This window comes from Halyomorpha halys, unplaced genomic scaffold (assembly GCF_000696795.3).
Source record: "Halyomorpha halys isolate HHAL.00 unplaced genomic scaffold, Hhal_1.1 Scaffold677.1, whole genome shotgun sequence".
In the NCBI taxonomy this organism is placed as follows: Eukaryota; Metazoa; Arthropoda; class Insecta; order Hemiptera; family Pentatomidae; genus Halyomorpha; species Halyomorpha halys.
In genome coordinates, this window is record NW_027104651.1 from 308537 (window position 1) to 329964 (window position 21428).

General features: G+C 28.7%; 1 protein-coding gene across 2 annotated transcripts in view; it reads right to left on the reverse strand.

Annotated features, from left to right (window-relative positions):
* The window catches only part of Etl1 (SWI/SNF-related, matrix-associated actin-dependent regulator of chromatin, subfamily a, containing DEAD/H box 1), a 32428-nt gene that overhangs the window by 2584 nt on the left and 8416 nt on the right, over window positions 1-21428 (reverse strand). Inside the window, exons 3-11 of one of the 2 annotated variants that reach the window (XM_014427872.3) lie at window positions 15902-16102; window positions 15652-15798; window positions 11247-11600; window positions 7124-7190; window positions 4568-4739; window positions 3152-3783; window positions 2578-3040; window positions 1813-1947; window positions 1454-1665 (exon numbers count right to left, since the gene is read on the reverse strand). In XM_014427872.3, coding sequence (XP_014283358.1) covers window positions 1454-1665; window positions 1813-1947; window positions 2578-3040; window positions 3152-3783; window positions 4568-4739; window positions 7124-7190; window positions 11247-11600; window positions 15652-15798; window positions 15902-16102 — 2383 coding nt within the window. The remainder of the gene's footprint in view (window positions 1-1453; window positions 1666-1812; window positions 1948-2577; window positions 3041-3151; window positions 3784-4567; window positions 4740-7123; window positions 7191-11246; window positions 11601-15651; window positions 15799-15901; window positions 16103-21428) is intronic. The other variant, XM_014427873.3, reaches the window with a different exon arrangement.

The window sequence follows — 21428 nt, forward strand, 5'->3', positions numbered from 1 at the left end:
TAAAAGTTGTATTGAACGGAATTAATTAGCAAACACTCTAGAATCAAAATAAACAACGAACAAACGAAAAACGACAGGACTTTTTGAATGCCCTGGTATCTAGGTATTGGCAAAACTCCAATATAACAATTTACACAAGGTCTCCACACCACTGCACCTTTCAGGAGGGTTTTAAGAATAATTGGAATGGCATAAGGAATGTGATTAAAATATCCACTTTATTAATTCAGAAAAATCAATTCCAGCAACAATTATTTCCATAAAAAGATGCACACAATTTTTTTCCCCAAATACATTATGTATAATTAATTTTATATACTCATGTATGCAGCTATTAAATTTCTAATTAATTCTTATTATAAATTAGTGAACAAATTTATGCTATTTAGAAATTATATTTCTTATTAAAATAAATCTTTTTTTTTTTTTATTTTTTAATTGTTGATTTTCCCTTCATTATATCAGAAACGGGTATTGACAGCACTAAGAGACAGTTAAGCCACTGAGTACCATTCAGTGTAATTTAAAAAAAAAATTAAACTCCTCCCTTAATATTTGAGGTTATAAATTTCATGATAAGTATAATTTAAAAATTGAATAAAAAAAAATCCAGTGGGCTTTCTATGGCTTTTCTCTTGGACTAAGGTGCCAATTTTCTTTTAATTATACATCTTAGTTACAGGTCACTCCAGGATTTTCCTTGAAATTCAACAAGCCAACAACTAATTCCTTTTTTTTTAAAGGGATATAATGATGCTAAAAAAATATCTTATTTATAATTAATTTAATACTGAACTTGTGTGATAATCTGTAATGTTTTTCAAATATAAATTACAAATTTTTTTGATTATTGAATTACATGCGTATTTGCAAAAACAATTAGAATGATATGAGCTTCTAATCTAATAAATTTTATTTAAATACTTGATGTTCTCATGCAAATAAAAGTAATAAAACAATTAAACTAAGTCTGATCTAAATTGTCATTTTTATTGAACTTGAAAAGTTAATGTTGAAAATAAAATGCATATCGTTTTTGAAGATGTGATACCTCACAAACCTGAAAAAACCATTATACCATTTAAAAAAAGAAAAATCAACACATTATTCTAGAGGCGTTCGGAAAGAATTTCCGAGGTAAGAAAAAATTATATAAGTATCCAACAAAAAGTTGGTTGAGAGAAACAGTATCAAGAATAATGCTTTGAATTTTCTTGGAAATAGTATAGAACTGTTCTAGAACTCAAAATAAACTGAACAATGAAGAAATTACCAACTTTATTTTAAATAAATATGAAGACAAATGAGTCCAAAAGCTAATAAGAACAGAAGAAATAGTGTTAAATGTACAGTCTATTTCAAATATATTAATATTCTTTCTTTATTATGATATTTCCTCTGCTGTAGTTTTAGAAAGTAAAAATTGCAAGTAATAATATTTATATATGATCACCGATCTAAACTTCTGGTTGAACCATCCAAACGCAGGTAATCGTGATCTCTTATTTTCAGGTACTGTTCCAAAATATCCAATATAAATACAAACTGGCTAAAAATTAACACCCTGTGGCCTTCTTCCTTCATCTTTGGCAAAAGCTCATCCAATTTCCTAAACTTTCCACTTTCACATATGGTTTGGTCTTCTAACTTGAATTTTGATATACACTGTAAGTAAAAAACTATAACTGAATTGAAAAATATCAATAAGTAAATAATGTGAGAGAAAAAGCCGTAAGAGCTGAAGTCTCAAATCAGAAAAAAAACATCTGATTTATAATATACTATTACAGATTTAAATACTAAATTATTCACCCTATATTCCTCAGTTAACTGATGTATTTCAAAATCTGACATATATAACAAATCTTCGTAAATATGCTCTTTGTTATCACCTTTGTAATTATAATCAAAAGACAGCCTTTCAGCCATATCTTTAAGCTGCTCATCCTGAAACAATTAAACATATACACATACATAATAATTACATGTGACAGTGAAATATTAAATAAGAGAGATAAAAATAATAAATTATAATATATATAAAAAAAACAAAAGGCACTATAGCTTTTTCTGTTATTTAATATCACTCCAACATATAAAACTCTGTACTCTGCATTTTAATTTCTATTAAAAAAAAAATAAAGCAAAACAAAGGGTTGGTATAAAGTTTAACATCTGGAAAGGAGTCACAATAAGATATCCCTAATTAGTTTGATCAATTCAGCAGAAGAAATTTAAACTTAAACGACAGTATTCGAAAAAAGATGGAGAAAACTTATTTCATACTATGACCCTAGATATTGCAGAGTGACAGATGAAATTTAGTTGTTTCTGACTATCTGTATTAACCATGCAATCAATGCATGTTTAAGATAGTAAATGATTTTAAATCTACAATGATTAAATCTCCTAGTAAATGTTTTTGAATAGAGGCCAACACTGAAAACAAAAATTATGATTAGGAGAATTTTTTAAGTCAACACTTTATTTGGTTGGATTAATATAAAAACAGTACAGAGTAGAATAATTAATAATAAATTTATTGATTTGATTAATTACATCTAACAATAAAATTACCTGGAATATGTAACGGCAAGCTAGGGGATGATTTGCTAACTTTCTAAGTTGCATAAATGAAGACATGTAATTATAATTTTCTCGATCATTCTCAGCACAATACTTAATTTCTTGCAAATATTCCTCATATTTAATTTTTTGGTTTTCTTCGAGAGGGCACTTAATCAGAGCTGAAGTCTTCTTAGGAAGATCTGATAACACATCTTGTTTTAACCTTCTCAAAACAAAAGGTTTCATAATCCTTTTAGCCAGTTCAACTTGCTTTTGCTCAAACTGTGGAAGATTCTCCACTGGAAGCTTACTATTTTTAGAAAAGAATGTTTTGATGTATTGTATCTTATCAGCAAACATGTTTGGCATCACAAAATTCAGCAATGACATCAGTTCTAGTAAATTATTTTGCAAAGGTGTCCCAGTGAGAAGAATACGGCGCTTGGCGTTTATATTAAACAAATGGGCATACCTAAAAATCAAATTATCCATTAATTAGCAATCATACATTATTGATAAATAGGAATGCATGTTTTAAAACTAGTTATAAAAATTTTATCATTTAATTCAATTCGAAACTTACCTCTGTGTATTCATATTTTTTAACATATGTGCCTCATCAAAAACAACATAATCTAAATTTATAATCTTGAACATTTTCTTTTCTTCATAATTAGTACCAATAATATTGTAAGTGGTTATAATAACATCCATTGATTTAAATTTTTCTTTGAACCACATGACTCTAAGAGCCCTCCTCTCATCGGGGCTACCATGGTATACGACCACTCGCAAGGACGGACACCAGCGGGTAAACTCCACTGCCCAGTTTTCTAATGTTGTTGCAGGTACAACAATAAGATGAGGATGATTACTCTCACCTGTTTCTTTCAAGTATGCGAGAAATGATATCACTTGGATAGTTTTGCCAAGACCCATTTCATCGGCTAATATCCCACTCAAATCTTGAGAATGCATAACAGCCAACCAGTTGAGACCAACCATTTGGTAACTTTTCAGTCGTAGCTCAGGGCATAACGTAGAAGGCTGCTCTTTGAGCCTAGTAGATCCTGCAGCTATTGCTTCTTCAGTAGAAATGGCAAGCTTTAAGCACTTTTCCATCAGTTTTGAAACTATTGTCCTAGTTTTTAAAACATCCAATGCCAAGTTAAGGATCTGAGCACCCATGTTTTTTCCACTTTCCAGTTTTTGCACCTATTAAAAGAAAAAGATAATTATTGTCTAACTTCAAATTCATTATTGGAACAACAACTTATGGTTAATTTAAATAGTTGTAAGGGAAATTCTAACAGCTACATCTCCCCGGGATAAACGAGCATAGTACGAAACACAACTATTCAATTTATTTTGAAATTGGAAACAGAGAGAGAAGGGGATTTTCTATTTTTTTCATTCTGAATAACAGCTAGTGTAAAATGAAACAATGTATTTTTAATTAGCAACCCATCTCCAAAAATTTAACATTTGTTTGTAATCAAACAATGAACATTGCTTAACTATGAACTTCTTGTTTGAACTTCTGGACCTTAAAAAAAACTTTCAGGAAATTTAGAATTTATGAAAAGTACATAGTTTGGTTACTTTCTAAATTATTTTCGTTATGTAATAAACCAGTGGGAGTGAGTAGCTCATAGGTAAAGTAATGGGTGACTAGTTCTAAGGACACGGATTCGAATCTGGCTGTAGAAGATAATTATCATCTGTTTCACTGTAGCCAAGGCAGCCCTCCGAGGTCCACCCAGCCCTAAAAAGTGGGTACCCTACGTTGGGTAAAAATCTGGTGGTCGAGAGTGATTCTGACCAAATTACCTCCTTGCACAACCGTTGGTCTAGTAACAGTTCTTCCTTACAAAGTACTGCACCCCTGACCCTTCATGGTTTGTAGCGGTACAGATTTAGTTTTTATTTTGATATAATAATATTTTTAGATTAAAACAAAACTTTTAAGCATAGTAACTAGAAGATAAGACAAACGCACCATATCTCTCCATCCTGAAAATGGTCGAGCTTCAAGAATGTTATTTACTCTGTTCTGTGTACAAGAAGGGACTGCCAGTAGTTCAACTGCAGTAGCTGTATTTAAAAATTCAAAGACCTTCTTTTTTGTTCCTGTCATATAATTCGAAACTTCAACATCTGAATCTGCATCACTGCAACATAATAGATAATACATGAATAATGATTTTTCATTCACGATATCACTATTTATAGAGAATACTGGGATGGAAGAGAATTCTGATTATTAATATATATATTTTTTTATTATTAATATATATTTATGATTAGAATATATATTCTGATAATTAATAAGAATTAAATATGGATATTGCCAACTCAAAAGTATAGAAATTTTTACTAAAGGATAACTATGTGACCTTTCTGGTATCCAGAGGCAGAGCCAATGTTAACAATATAATAAACCAGGTAAGGCATTAATTAAACATACCCTAAACTGCACCAAGATTTTAGGCATCTGCAGAGGCTATGGCCAGGATGGGGTCAGAAGATCTGACAGGAACTTTTAGGTGAGAAATAAAGATAGGGAAGAAAAAACAGATTCCAAAATCAAGATGGCACTGTACTTGAACAATTCCAGCAAGATTTTAGGCAGCTGGAAAAGCTCTACACCCCCTCCCTTAAAGAATAATTAACTAACAGAAATATTTTGAGGAGTAGTACGGTGAAAATGTACAGGGGAAATATTTTTGAAGAGAAGAGGTTATAGAAACTTAGTTAAGAGAATACCAGAACTGAAACATATAGTAGGTAGGGTAGAATTAGGAGAATAAAATGTGAGAGAAGAGAACATCAGCTGAACTGATTTGAAAAGCTGGCAATCCAGAAGACAAGGTAAAAGTTTGAAGATACTATAGATAAGGAAACTGTAATGGAGAAGTGGATGCAAAAGCTGGGTTGGCTAAAGCTAGAAAAATACATCTATGGCCCACAGAGAAGTCATAAGTAATTTTGAGCCAAAAATACGAATGTAAACTAGAATTTATTTCGAATGATTCCCTCTTGAATGTTCTCAATTTTTTATTCAGTTATAAATATAATTTTCATGATTATACGTGCATGGCATTTGGTTACAACTATCAGAATGATGACAAAGAATCTAAAAAAAAGGTCACTCTTTTCTGTTAAGTTATTAATGATTAAATTATCCTAAATTAGTGGTTTTTGGAAAAATAAGGCAATAAAAAACAAAGACAAACTAATCTTATGCCTGTCAGGCAATAATAATCATGATATCCAAGTTGTTTCATATATTGAATATGACCACAACAGTAAATGAATTAAAGAATTGAAATCTCCATCAAGCGCTAAATTTCTTACATAAAGAAAAACTAAATTTAAAAGTTCTCTTTCATTCTAAATTTTTATACTTTTTGTATATATGATTTCGAAATGTTATTACCAGATCCATCAAAAAGTGAACAAATTTAAAATGAGAGAACTTTTTTATTTAGTTTATGATCCTTTATTTTGTCCTCTATGCCTGAAAAACTTTTAATTGAAAAAAATTCTAATAAATAAATACAAAGATAAGCTCAATTGAATTGGATTCAATTTAAGAATCAGTTAAATTATTGTTAAAAACTGTTACAACCACATTCTTAAAAAATTAATATTTATTTTAATAAAATAAAACAAATAAAATTCTTAGTGATACAGCCATCTTCAGATGTTACTTGTGAATACAATTTTGTCATACGACTTTTCAAAATGAAATAATCGAAAGAAATATAAATCAATATCGTTATATTAAGACTGCACAGGGAACATATCTAATGCAAAATGTTTCTACCTTAAACTAGCATATCATGGCAGGTGATCTGAGAGATCTAGCATTTTAATTGGAATAGATAATGGAGAACATATAATAAATAGATAAAAGAAATAAATGTTGTTACTGCAGCCCTAATCTGCTTTGAAAATTGAATAGCCCGAAACATAGTAATATGATTAATTATGCATTTATTATTAATTTAATCATTCTAGTAGTTTAGCAAATTTATTGATATTTTAAACAATTTATTATTTTAATTAAATTTTTAAAAAATTAAATGATTTATACCTTTATCCAACTTCTTCAGAATATAAATATTCACAACTATTACTAATATATATCTCATATTACTCTTGTCTTGCATCATTGATTTTATCTTAAACTGAATATTATTTTCATTGAATAAAAATTGTAACTTATGATTGTGAATATTGATTAATTTTGATAAGAAGCTGAACATTGGCAACAAACCAATGTGTTACGTTATGTGTTAAAGAAACAAATTTTCCATAATCACAGAAATTTTTCAAAATGCAAAATATAAATATAAGCAATAATGATTATCTTACTCCTTATCTTTCATACCTCCAAATTAAAGATTTAACTGGGTATTAAAAAAAACAACAAAAAACAGACATATGTGATGACTGAACGATAATAGGTTAATTATTAGCATATACAACTAATCAAATCAATCAGCCAAATTATGAATAACTCAAAATATAATAATAAATTATTTATTACCTATCATAAACGTTATCTGACCAAGTGTCAACATCATCATCATTTACTTCTTTTTTGGCCTTTTTAGCTAAAATAAAAGACAAACAAATTATTCCAGTAGAAATGATAAAGGAAATAAGGATAATTTTGAAATAATATTTTTTAATAAAGAAAAATAAACTAATTAAAATAGGTTTAACACTAGATTTATGGAACTCATTAATTCGATGGGCTTGAAATTCTAAATACCACAAATATATATATTTACAATGGTAGCCAAGTTTTAAGGAGTATCTCGGCATACAAACAATTTGTGACCTTGGTTGGACAAGGTTCTAAATGTTTTACAACAATTTGGAAAACAGAGCTTCAAAGATACGATTTACTATAAAAAATTGTAACTAAGGTAGGACATCTAGTTCATTTATATATTAACTGATAGGACTAAAATTTGATTGGAAGCTGAACAATTTTGTTGCATGTGATTTCTATAGGAAAATCGAGGTTTGCCAATTTGTTTTGTCAGAATCTTGTCAAACCAAAGCAATGTTTTGGTGAAAAACTATCCATTTGTAGCACTACAATGACAATTTTATATTAAGAAGTTTCATGCCTATCTTATTTTCATATGTCTCAGAGGGTTATAGGGAATAGATTGGGATGATATATTAACTAGGGATTTGAAATTTTTAATAGAACGGATGTAAATATAGGTTTCTACTATGGAGTTGAAGAGTATTGAATGGATGATGGATGCATTATTCATAGATAACATAATGTGAAATTGGCTAACTTAGTGAAGTCAGAATAAAAATGGTTTGGGATATAAGCTGTATAAACCATTAAGAAATTAGTACTTACGAAGGTGTCTCAAAAAACTCCAGGAGATTGAGAGAGGAGGGACAAATAAGCAAAATTATTCAAAAATATTTTTTCTTTTTTTGCATTTTATTCAAATTTATCTATCTATATGTAGGATTCCAAAGAAGATAGAAAAAAAAATGATAGACAATTTTATCAGCCAATCTAGTGTAATCTCACTCAAGCAGCAATACTTACAATTAGAGTAATTTAATGACTAATTATCAATTAATTTATATAAACTAGTATATAGTATTCTATAGACAAATATCATCACTTAACTTAAGCTGTGATACCTCGTAAACCAAAAAAGTAATTTTAATAATAGAAAAATAATAAAAAATCAATGCATTAATCTAGACACACCTTGTATCAACCATAATTTTATACGATACATAATCATAATCAATACACATAAACAATACATATATAATTTTTTCAGACTTTGAGAATTCTTTCAAGATGTCTCATAAATAAAACAATAATTTTTACTTTTTTAAAATAGTATAAAGTTTTTTTCTGAGTTATCAAGTATCACAGTTGAGCGAAGATATGTAATATTAAATAATTATTGTAAATAGTATGGGATCACAAGGATTGTAATGCACCCATTAAGAGGAACCTGAATGATAAAACTATTGTAAACTTGAAACTTTAGGGCCAGTTGCTGAATCAGGAATTAGAATTAATTCAGGACTATCCTGAAGATCAGTATTATTAACTACTCTCTGACAGGTTCAGGATAAAATTAAACCAGAACAAGTTTGCTCAAAGGCTTAATGGAAATGACAATACATTTATTTTTGAGTCTTGGAATAGTTAAAGCTTCAGAAGGCAAATCCAAGATAGCATTATCCCCTCATTTAGCAACCAACTCTAAAGAAGTAAATTATAAATAGTAAATGGCATAGTTTAACAGACTTAAAAATGCATGCACTACAGAGCAACTAATCTGAAACCAAAAAATCATGCTCTAAAGTCATTACAAAAAGACTAATATTTAAATAACGCTAAAGCTCTTCTAGAATTGTTATGAATAATTCTGAAAATCTACAAGATGAAAAAAAAAAAAAAAAAACAGAAAACATTAAATGGGAAATGATTCGCTTATGTATATAGATAAAAAATGTATATCACGATTTGTTATACTGGCCCCTTAAAAAAATAAACATGAAAGTATCAAGACAAGACAACTTAATCATCATCTATTACTTTCTTTTGTAGTCAGCGCATAAATTGCAAAATCACTAATTTGTGAAAAAGTGGAGTTGAAATAAGCAGTAATCAATAAAATATTATACATGTACATGTGTGCATATAGGAAATTATCTCAAGATGAGTAGATTTCACTTCCTAAAATCACAATAATAAAAAGTTATAATTTTGAGCTGCAAAAATTTATATCTACTTAGTTGTATAGTACCTTCACTTGAAGTCCGTGCAGGAATACCTTTCCTTATGTTTTAAAAAAATGATGGAAAAAATATTAAATTTAGGGAGTGAAGAAAAAACAATATAGTTTTAATTTTATTTCTTTTTATTGACTACAATAAATATTGAGGCACATTTTATTAATAGAATCATCACGTAATAACTGACTAAATCAGTTTGTGAATTGAAATAAACAATCAATTGTAGATTGAATACGAATTTTTAAAGAGCCCTTACTGGGGTCGGACATCGTGAGAGATCGGAAAAATTATATTTTTTAATTTTTTATTTACTACTTATAAATCTATTTTGGAGGTAAAATATAGCTTCCATAGTAGAACAAAAGGAGTGGATGAGTTCTATTTTTTTTTCCAATAATGACTGCTGCTCATTTTCGAGGTTGAAAATGGACGAGACATATGATTTACACATTTTCAGATAATGAACCTTAAGTGTAAATGTGTTAGTATGTAGATATACATACTAAGGAGGAAATTTAGCTAAAAAATCATAACAGAAATAATTGGTCAATTACCAAAAGAAAAAAATTACTAAAAGTTGTGATTTTGAAATCAAATCAAAATCAAAATCTAGTCCACTCCCTCTTAAATGAAGTATCACTAATGGATATTTAAAAAACAGTTTGGAGAAGAAAATCATTTAAAACAAAACAAAAATATAAAATAGCAACAATATTTCAGAAAGTGATTACAGCAGTCATATTTTGTAAACTACAATTTTAAAAATACATCAAAATACACAGAACTATTCCTTCCTTTTAATTTGGAGTCATAAATTTACTATTTAACATAGTAAATGACATAAACTTATTATATAGAAAACTTAAATTATGAAGTGCTTCAATAAACTGATGAAGATGAATGCGTATAGATTTTTAATTTAAAAATCCTGTGTCACAGGTTTTCTTGAAATACACACGATCATGATTGGTACTCAATGAAAATATTTGATTTCTGATAAAATTAACTTCACTTTAAGATACTGAATAGCTATTTATTTATTTCTTACAGTAGCAATTGAGCATTATGTAACTAAATTCCAGCCAAGAGCCAGCTAGTACTATTATAGTAGGACTGACAGTTCTCACTACACTAGCGAGGAATTAGTAATTTATATTATTTAAATGAGGAGAAGATGGTTGGGGGTGCGGTCAATGAAAAACACAAATAAGTTAATCATACTTATTTGTGTTTTTCATTGACCGCACCCCCAACCATCTCCTCATTTATCATCCACGGTCAACTATCTCTCATAATTATATTATTTAAACTTGTTCGGAATTAAGTAATGGAGACATCCTGGCCACTAATTTTCTAATTTGGGCAATGACTAAATCCAACTTTAGAAGTACAGAAACTAACATTATAGGAATTAATCCTCATAGGATATTCAAATATTGAGAATACTTTTTTTTTATAAACTAAATTATGGAAAATTATCCCTTTCATAAATACTAAGAGCAATATTTTTTAAGCAGAAAATTAAATCATTTCAGTTCACTGAACCAGAGGTCCTTTTATCATAGTGACCATAATACTTCACCATTAACTTTGCCTGTCTTATAAGGTTTGTTCTAGTTTGCTTAATCTATTAGTAAGGAGTGACTGACGATACTAAAAGAAGGAGAAGAATAAAAATAATAAAAGTAGAAAGAAACAGTTTTTTCAACTTAACAATCAATTTCTCACTTATCAAAATATAAAAAAAAATTCTATAATCAAATGCTTTATTCCAAAATAGCTTGTCTGTTCCCCCCTCTTCCCTTCCCCATATTAATGTCACTATTGCTGATCTATGAACAAGTCAACTACCTACTAAAATTTAAAAATACCTTTCTTGGGTCTATGCTTCTGTTCAGAACTTTTTTCTGTTCTAGATTTCGCCATCATCTTTGATTTCTCTTCTTTTGAACTATTTTTTGAAGTTTCTTCTACTTTTGGCTTAGTACATACTTTAGCTATATGGCCTAATGTTAGACAATTATAACACTTAGAATTTTTGTAGCAACATTGTGATTCTGAATGATCACTACTTCCACAAACTTTACACTTAGCAGAATATTGAACATTTAGCTTGATTACACTAGTGTAAACAGCTTTAATGTTGGGAGAAAATGTTTTGATAATCTTTGGCTCATTTTCACCCCCTTCGAAACCCTTTGTTTGTTGTTCTGAACCACCATAAACTGAAAGATAAGCGTAACAATGAATTATACACAATCTATCCGCAAAAATCTACAGTTAACTATTGACTTCAAATAAATTGTTAACTAACTGTAACAAACTAATGTTCTAGAAAAAATAGGAAACTTCTTTAACAACTTAAATAAAAAATGATAATAATTATATATATCAATTTTTGTAAAGCAATATGGAAATGTCATTTTTTTCTAAAAAATTACATTCAGTCTATTAACCAGGTAAATATCAATGGTGTCGATAAAACGAAACCAATAACTTAAACCCATTTACATTATTGCAGCATCATTTAATATTTTTTTAAATTAATTATGAGAAAATGACTCTGAGATGATGAAAGGAATGTTCTTTGAAAGATTTCATTTCCATATCTTCAATGAAAACAGAAATATCTGCTTTAAGACTTTGTTGCAGTTAAATCAAAATACATATATATCATATCATAAGGAGTTTTTTCAGTTGGCATTACAGGCAAAGAAGATCATGATTATTTTTACAGACATTTCATCGCTTTTGAACGTAAAGATAGCCAAAGGGAGTCAGTCACCGAGCATTGCATCCATGGTTTTATGACCCATATCATATTGAATGAAAAAGAAAAATCAGCTTAGACTTTCGGACAATGACTCAAAAAGGAAAGCTGACTAGTACTTATATTTCTTTGTCAGAACAGACATAACCTATTCAAAATCTCCAAATGGTTACCTGATATGGAAGAACAACATCACAATTTCAGACTAAGATAAATGGATTAAGGACATCACTCCTACACCCAATTAGCGACAGTAAAAAAACTTTTACCGACTGGTCTCGGTTAAGTAGAGAGGGAGGAAAATCATCAGAGTATTTTCAGTGAAGTTGTCTTCTCTTTAAGGAGGTAATCCTATTTTAGGATAGTTACCTACTTAAGTACTTATCACACTTGAGAGGTCTTAACTTTGAATACCTTTAGAATGTGCTTTAACATGCTTTGTCACCCCACCATCAATATTTGTTCAATATATGATCAAAAGGAAATTTAATAAATTACAAATTCTTCTATTTGAAAATCACTTAAATAATAGTTTATGTTAATAAAACTAATTAAGTTGTAATTAAGAGTCATCATTTAAGATTTCATTAAATCAGATCATTATTTATTAAATCAGATTTAAGTCAACACATGGTTTTTATGATACACTTGTTATTGAGACAACTGCTTGAACTAAAATATGTCACTTTCTTTCCTAATATATTTATATGTTATCCTAGCTATCTAATATAGATTACTTCAATAATTAGAAGTATGAGCAGTTTTCAGTAATTTGATTAACTTGAATTGCTTACTACAAACAAGTACACCAATGGTTCTGTAATAATTCAATAGCCAGATAGATTTGCAATTCACAATACATTTCTGCACTAATATCATAGTAATAGACAAGAGAAACTACAAGCTTCATTATTCTGTATTATGGCCATAATTTAACAGGCACCCTCCCATTTTGCCAAATAGGGAGGTAGCCTATTTCCTCTGTTTTGTGAGTTTTTTTTACCTATGCCAGTGGTATTGAGGAGATAACTATTGCCAAGGAGGCTCACAGCAGTTACCAAGATATAATTTTTTTTTTGGATACAAACAAACAAAAAAAAAGACTGAACACTTCCGTTTAAATTTAGTTTTCAGTTCATTGCCAACAAGGATTCAAGATTATCATTTTCCTACCTTTATGTATCTCCATGATGTATTTGTTATTCAGCCATACTATATTACTTTCCTCACTACTTCTTTCCTTCTTATAATATTTACTGTATTTGTTATTAATTTTATCATTTACCGGTTTTAACTAATTATTTTGTAAATAATTTTTATAATGACAAATAAATTGCAAGTTAATGGTTCAGTTTTATTATTAATTCGTTCCAGAAATATTTGAATAATAGGAGAAAACATATTTTATTTATATAAGAAATGTAATTTCTTATATAGAAACAAAAATATAAACATTAACTCCTACAATATAAATTTTCATAAATATCATAAAATACTTGGTTGTTGGTATTTCAATTGAAGTTCACTGCTTGTTGAGGTGACTTCTTTGTGATGATTTTTCATAATTATTTTCAGCTTCATTTGAATTAGCTTTAAATATTTTTGTTGGCACATTATTGCTTTTACTTGATCATGATAACAAATTAAACAGTTCTCTGTTCATTTCTATAGTATAACTTATCATATTTGACCTTTAGTGATTTTAAGAAAAAGTAAAAAACACTTGTATGTACTAATATCAAAATAATTTTCTTTGGGCATATAAGTTCTTATTGCTGGCATATATCGCAATTATAAATGTATGGGCATCAGAATTCCACTCATAGTCGAAACGCAGGTGAAAATCATTGAATCAAAAGAAAAAAGCATAAATCAAAGAAAATAATCATTGAATTATGCTGGATGTAAGGTTCAATTTGTATGGCTACCTGGTCACTATGGCATCAACAGGAATAAATTTGCTTTTGCATTTTTGTAAGAAAAAAGAGCTATCAATGATGGTATGGTAGTAACTGCTGCATTCATCAAAGAAATAGTTTCTTCGGTCAGAAAGAAGGCATTAGAAAAATGGGGAAAATGTCCCTTTGTTTAAACTTTGGTTTTAACAAAGGTTTTTGGACAATAAACTTAAAATTATTAAACCATCTGTAGTCTTTAGTTGAAAAACCTACAAATAACATAATAGAAGAGAAGATGTGGTAATGACCTGTCTCAGAATAGGATAATCAAGAGTAACTAACACATGAGGACCTTATGATGAGAGGAACACCGTCAAAATGTATTTCTTGTGTGGAAGAAAGATTTTTCTAATTTAACAAACAAAGCTTTAGACATTTTATTGCCATTTGTAGCATCTTGCTTATGTGTAACTGTCTTTTCTGCAGTTGTTGGTTTAAAAACAAAGTCTCAACCTCGTTTTGTGATTGAAAAGGAGCTGAAATCAGAGATATCTTTAATGATATCACAGTTATGAGAAAATTTGAGCTAAAACGCAAGCCCAACCATGGGCATTCAAATATTATTATAATGAATTAATTATGTATTCTATTTTTGTTAGATTTATTTTTATTACATGTAAAATTATTATTAGGTATTTATAATAATTAAACAAAAAAAAGATTATTTGATCTTAATATGGAATATTATTTTGTAGTCCATTAAATAAATTATAATAAAAGGCAAGTTTCTGGGCTATTAAGCCAAAGACAATAACTTCTGAAAACTTGTTAAAAAATTAAAACTTACTTTATAATAATGCAAACAAAATGAAAGGTAAATAAAATAAAAAGAATAAAAACAAACCTTTATCTACTACTAATTCACTTCATAGTAACCTCCACCCAAATAAATGTTATAAAGATAATCAAATTTTAAATACAAAAATAATATCAAGAAACCAATAAAGATAAGTACCACCATTATATGAAAATAATCACCTACAAATGACACTAATTTAAGAGAGCCAAAAGGAAACCACACCAGTAACTTATTTATGGTAGACTCTCGATAATTCAAATCCAATGGAACTTTGGAAAATTTATAAGAAAAAATAAACATAATTTTGCAAAATTGAATTAATTATTATTTCAAAATGAAATTAATTGATAAAAAACAAATTATTTAAAGGCAAACAGAAAACAATAAGTTTATTATTTTACTAGATATACATTTTCCTTTTTTAAAAAAAAAATTTTCTTTTTCTTTGATCAAAGCATTTAATGGCTTATTTAATATGACAATGTGTAATATAGTTTGATTAAATGAAAATAAGTATAATAGGCAGCAATGCACTAATTCAAACAAATGAAAACATAATGTATGACACACACTTCAATGAAGAGACATTTAGTTGATAATATGCTACTTAATTACACATGACGCAAGTTTTATGTATTTGAGGAAATACCACAGGAAATTATCGACAGTCTACTGCTTCTATAATAAGCCAAAATCATATGAATTAGTCTAATTTGAAAGTACAACAGAGACAAAACCATTCTAAATACCTTTCTTCTTTTCCTTTTTCTCCTCGAACGTTGAGGCTTTACGTTTAATTCCATTTTCACTTTTTTCACTAACAATATTTTTAACAGGTTTTCTCTTGGAGTGACCAGAATTCATAGTCTTAATTCTTGAATACTTTTTTGTAGGCTCTGAAAAAGTAGTTATTTTAAAACAATAATCAAATATATTTCTTTAAAAAATTAAAATTGTCTGATATACATGAGGACATTTTATAACAATAGATATTTTTACCATCTCGCTCTTCTTCTTCTTCTGAATCTGAAATAATCGCTGGACTATTGCGATTATCTTTTCTTCTAATAATACTGTCTTGGCTATCAGAGTCCGAAATAGAGTGTACACTGGCACTTGTAAGTGTTTGAACACTCTCTATTTTTAAGAAACTAGCTTTTTCTTCCTCTTCTTCTGTCTCATTTTCTTTCTTGAGTGTTTCTAAAAAATGATAATGATAAATAAATTAAATGAAGATTATCAACATTATAAAACATTTGTTTATATTTCAACCTTTCAACTGGAGGAAGAGCAGTAAAATATTTCTATAATGTTATAAGAAATAATTTACAAATAGCTTTCTACTATTTCACTATAAGCTTTATATTTTTAAGTTGATTTTTCTCAAACATTGCATTTTTTAATTGAGTCACTTTTCTTTTGATATGATATAATGCAATGCGATGCAAGGCTCAGGACACAGAGAGGATAAAGGAGATGGAATATCTCTGTTGTAATGGCCGTAGTAGAAGAGGAGATATAAGGAAAGAATAGGTGATAAGTATATTTTAACATACTGAAAGTCTAGAAAAATCTTAGTGTGCTAAATTACATATTACTTTAAAAAGGTTTTATTAATTTTTATCGTTCAGAAGATAGCTTTAAAGTTAATGAGTACTAAGTGAAAATTAGCAAAAATTTTAGGTCTTCAGATTTTTGGCCACCGTTTTATTTTTATTTATTTTTTTTACTAATAATTAAAACCCTATAGTACAATATCATCTGGGCTACAACAACTAGATAATTAAGAACTAATTTGTTGCAAGCAACAATCGTGCCTGTATGACTTAAACCATCAATGTAACCAGGTTATTAGTATTAAATATATCCCCAGTATAATAGTGAAGATTTTTTTAAAACTTATTATCTTGTTTATTAAGAGCAATCAACAAACAGATTTTAAATGAAATAATCAGCATTGTCTGATAAGTAACTAATGGAACCCCTCTTCTAAAACTTGGATTGAGAAAGGGACAATATGTATACATGTCAATAATTGGTTTGTAAAATTATTTTGAATATCCATCTTTACAAGCTGATAAGTCATAAATACCCATAAATGTTAAATAAGTCAATATCCATTTCACTTCTAACAAACATTAATTTACTCATTTACTTTACTAGGTATTAGAATGTTAATTCTTTGTTTGTATTGAATAAGTCTTGAGAGTTAAATTTTTTAATACTTCAATATTTATATAGTCCAATCCAATTAGACACTTAACACTAACATTCAAAAAAGTGACTTATTTTTTATATAGTTTAGCACCACCAATATTTTAGGTGTGTTTAAGTCTCTAGATTTGGGCATTGGATTTGGGGAAGATGGAGGGGGAGTAGATCAGGTAAACACCATGGTTTTATAGGTTTACAATTCATATATTGCAAATTATTGGGTTTTATGAATAAATTTTATACAAAATTAAAATAAATTAATTTTCCTACAAAAGTGGTAATATCACTAACTTTTTTCTTTATACCATGAGGATATGGAGGAAAAATATTAGTACAATTAAATTAGACAACTAATCCTAATATTCAAAAATAAGACAGTAGGCTAATTTATATTGTTTAGTGATACCAGTGTATAACGTACTTCAAAGTCTTATGGGTTTGGAATGGAGAAGGGAGTGGATGTAATAAAAACCGTGTGTCGTCAGATTTTTTTCTTATATCGCGAAAATGGTTGGGTTTCCGTTATAACAAATTCAAGGACATTAAATATCCTACAAAAGTAGTCGTAAGACTTTTTTTCTCCATAAATGATGTAGTTTCTGAAATATTGAGGGATGATTGTTTAGAAAAAAAGGTTATTCGACCACATTTGTAGGAAATAGAATGTTGCTTAATTTTGAATAAAACCCAATAACTTACGAGCTATGAGCAAAATACTTATAAAACATACAGTTTGTACCACACCCACCTCACTCTCCCTTCTTTCTAAACCCTCTGCCATGAAGCACGTAATGTATGATGACACTAAAAAAAAATTAAAACAGGTTACTGTTTTATTTTTTAACGTTATTGTAAGGTGTCTAACTCAAATGTACTAATACTTGTTCCATCTATAGCACATGGTTTAGAAGGAAAAAGTCATAAAACCACTTTGGTAGCAAATTTAATATACTTCAATTATACACGAATACATTTTTCACCAAATTGCTTAATTTTCGGAATACAAACGAAAACTGATGAAATATACGTTAATACCCCTACCCTATTATTCCCCCCACACCTAACCCGACCCACAAATCCGTGGGACATTCACAAACAATATAGAACAGCTTCTTTATTTTTTAATTTTGCACTTTATTTTTGTCTACTTTGCCTAAATTGATGAAAAATAACGACTCAGAACACACCAAAACCGTTATTCAATAATCAAAACGGGTTCCTAGATGCTTAAGGTGATATGGAAGTATAGCCTTTTTATGATAATTTTGTCTGTTTCTCAACCGTATACCAGGAAAGTCGGTAGCTAAGATCTACAAAACATGACAAAATTAAAATACAAAACCTTTTCGCCTATCAGTGCATTACCTCGCTCAAGAGATAAAAACCCACTATGGAAGCGCTGTTCAGCTGAGAACAGTTTTAACTTTTCAATAAATTAGCCCTCTCTTTGAAAGAGCGGTTTCTCCCATCGCTCAGCATAACTTATCCAAATATGTTGTTCAAATTGTCCATATTGTTATTGTCAGGGGACTAAGTGTCCTAGAATAAAGAAAGATTTTTCATTTCACTACTTACGGAAGCGAAAAATCCAAAACCAGTTTAAAATTTAATTTGGACCAAGTACTAACAATGCATAGCTACCGTAAGTTTTTAAGTGAAACGGCTATTACTTAATATGAATACATCGTACAATATTTTTTAAAACGTAAGTAACAACTATCAACATTGTAGGGCAGACGGAGAATACTACTTAAAAGAGAAATGTCCGAATAAAGTAAATGACAACCGCAAAATCAAGGAACGATTTTTTCCGCTAATTAAAAAAAATGACCTGATTCAAACAGAGATATCAGTGGAAACAGGGACGATATTTGCAGACAAGGGAAGGACTACACGAAAGGGAATATTTCATTATAGACAGCGCTATCTAAACCCGTGATGGCAGTTTCAAACAAAGCTCTCATATTGAAATGTTACAATTTCCCTATAGTCAAGTAAAATAAGGATTCTAGTTGGGAAAAATTCGTGTAAAGCTTGAAACTTTTTTAATCGATGTATTCTTCCTCTAATGACAAGAAACTAAGTTAGCCCCGATTTCTGTGGCGAACTTTAAGCGGCACTCATAAAATACATAAAAATTTTCTGACGTTTTTACTATGTTTAAAATAACTCAAAAGCTAAACACTTTATTGAAAATATGACTTATAAACTTTAAAGCATTAAAATTCTGCGTCGAATGGCAACCAAAACATAAGAATTCGATCAAGGGTTGTTTTCAAAACGAAGGTCAAGTAAGTGCCTAATTTTTCAAATTATTGACTTTTTTCCATTTTGTAAACTTTGCTCTTCAGTCGCAGCCTTACGATCAATCTTATCACAAAAATGTAAAGAATAATAGTTGCAGATGATCTTCTATCTTTCTAATAGTCTTTATTTATTTATTTTAATTTGCTCAAGTGCACCTACCTATATAAAACCTACCTTTTTCAAAATGAGATCTTACGCAGTAAACAAAGTAAAGTGTAAGTAAACAATAAAAAAACTCATTATTAAATCTGTAATAAAATAAAAAGCAACATTTAATAACAGAACAATGACTTTTATTTTTTGAAATAGTGAATTAATTTTGGAAACACTATAATAACAGCAATTATTGTACGTACGGTTGTTTATTAGCAATCAAATTAAAGCTTATTGAATGTAATAAAAAGTAATATATAAAATTTATCTTCCTAGAAGTAGTAGTTTTCATATTTGCCAAAATGTTGGTATCTAGTTGTTCGGACAAAACATTTGGTTAGTCAAAAAATATGTCTGAGGATTATGGTCGGTTTTTAAATTGACGGAAGAACGTTTTAATAACTTTTAGAACATCCTTTATCTTTAAATCACTCCTATGATTTTGATAAAACTTTTATAGTTGCCACAGTTCGAATTCATGACAAAAGGCTTGTCTCTGAAAGTTTTTATATCCAACTAGAACCTTATTCCGTCAAATTAAAAACAGAAAACAGAACTTATCATTAACATATTCTCAAACACTTATTTTATTAAAACAGTATATAAAAAATATGTAGAAGATGGTAAGAGTAGCGGTCAAAAAGGACCAAAATAGAGTACAACTATTTATTATCCGACGTTTCGCCCTACTTTGTAGGGCTTCATCAGGGGTGTGTCAAGATGATAGCTTTACAGACTTCTGAATAAAATTCTGTAGGGCTAAATTAAAAAGTCTGTAAAGCTATCATCTTAAACAGCTCTGATGAAGTCCTTCAAAGTAGGGCGAAACGTCGGATAATAAATAGTTGTAAAATATTTTTGACCGCAACCCTGACCACCTTCTTCATATTTGAAATTATACGATCAATCATCTATACATATATTATATAAAAAATAACTTACTCTTAAGAAAAAAATTATCATAAACTACTTTATAGTACATTCAACTAGCTTTAATTTAAGTGCTAATAAACATCTGTATATTTAATAATTTGTGAGATAGTTTTTCATTAACTAAAAGATTGATCGTAAGATTACGACTGAAAAGCAAAGTTAACAAAATGGAAAAAATCAAGCACTTACTTAACCATCGTTTAGAAAACATCTTTTGATCGAATTCTAATTTTATGGCGATTATGTTCATCTTGTCTATTCTTTTGTTTGTATATATTTTAAGAGTGTTTTTTTTATTTTTATTTTTTTTTTTTTTTTTTTTTTTTTTTTTTTTTTTTTTTTTTTTTTTTTTTTTTAGTATGTATGAGATCATTCATCAATATTACCTATTGCCCACAACTGTGTGACAGATTGTAATATCTATCAATAAATAAATCTATCAATTTAAAAATTTAAAAAATTTTATGGCAGTGATGCATCGCAGGATTTAATATTCTAAAGTTTATAAAATATTAATTTTGAGTTATTTAAAAATAGTAAAAAAGGACATTGCGAAGTCATTTTGGAAATACCGCATAAAGCTCACCACAGAGACAGAAGTTAAGTTAGTTCCTTCTTATTACAGGCAGAATACATGAATTAAAACAGTTTCTAACTTTGCCGGATTTTTATTATTATTTTTATTACTACAATGGTTTATGCAATAAAAGCGCAACATAACGAAAAATATTACAACAAATGTTTTTTTCCCTTATTTTCGAAACATCTTCCTGATGGATTCTGGTGAGGAACTATTTATGATGTTTTATTTTACTCTTTTTTAAAGAAAGTTATCTAGAGATTAGATAAGTAAGGTGCATCGCAAGGACGTTTGGAGTTCGATAATGTGTAAATTTTGAGGAAACTTGGTATTTTACTT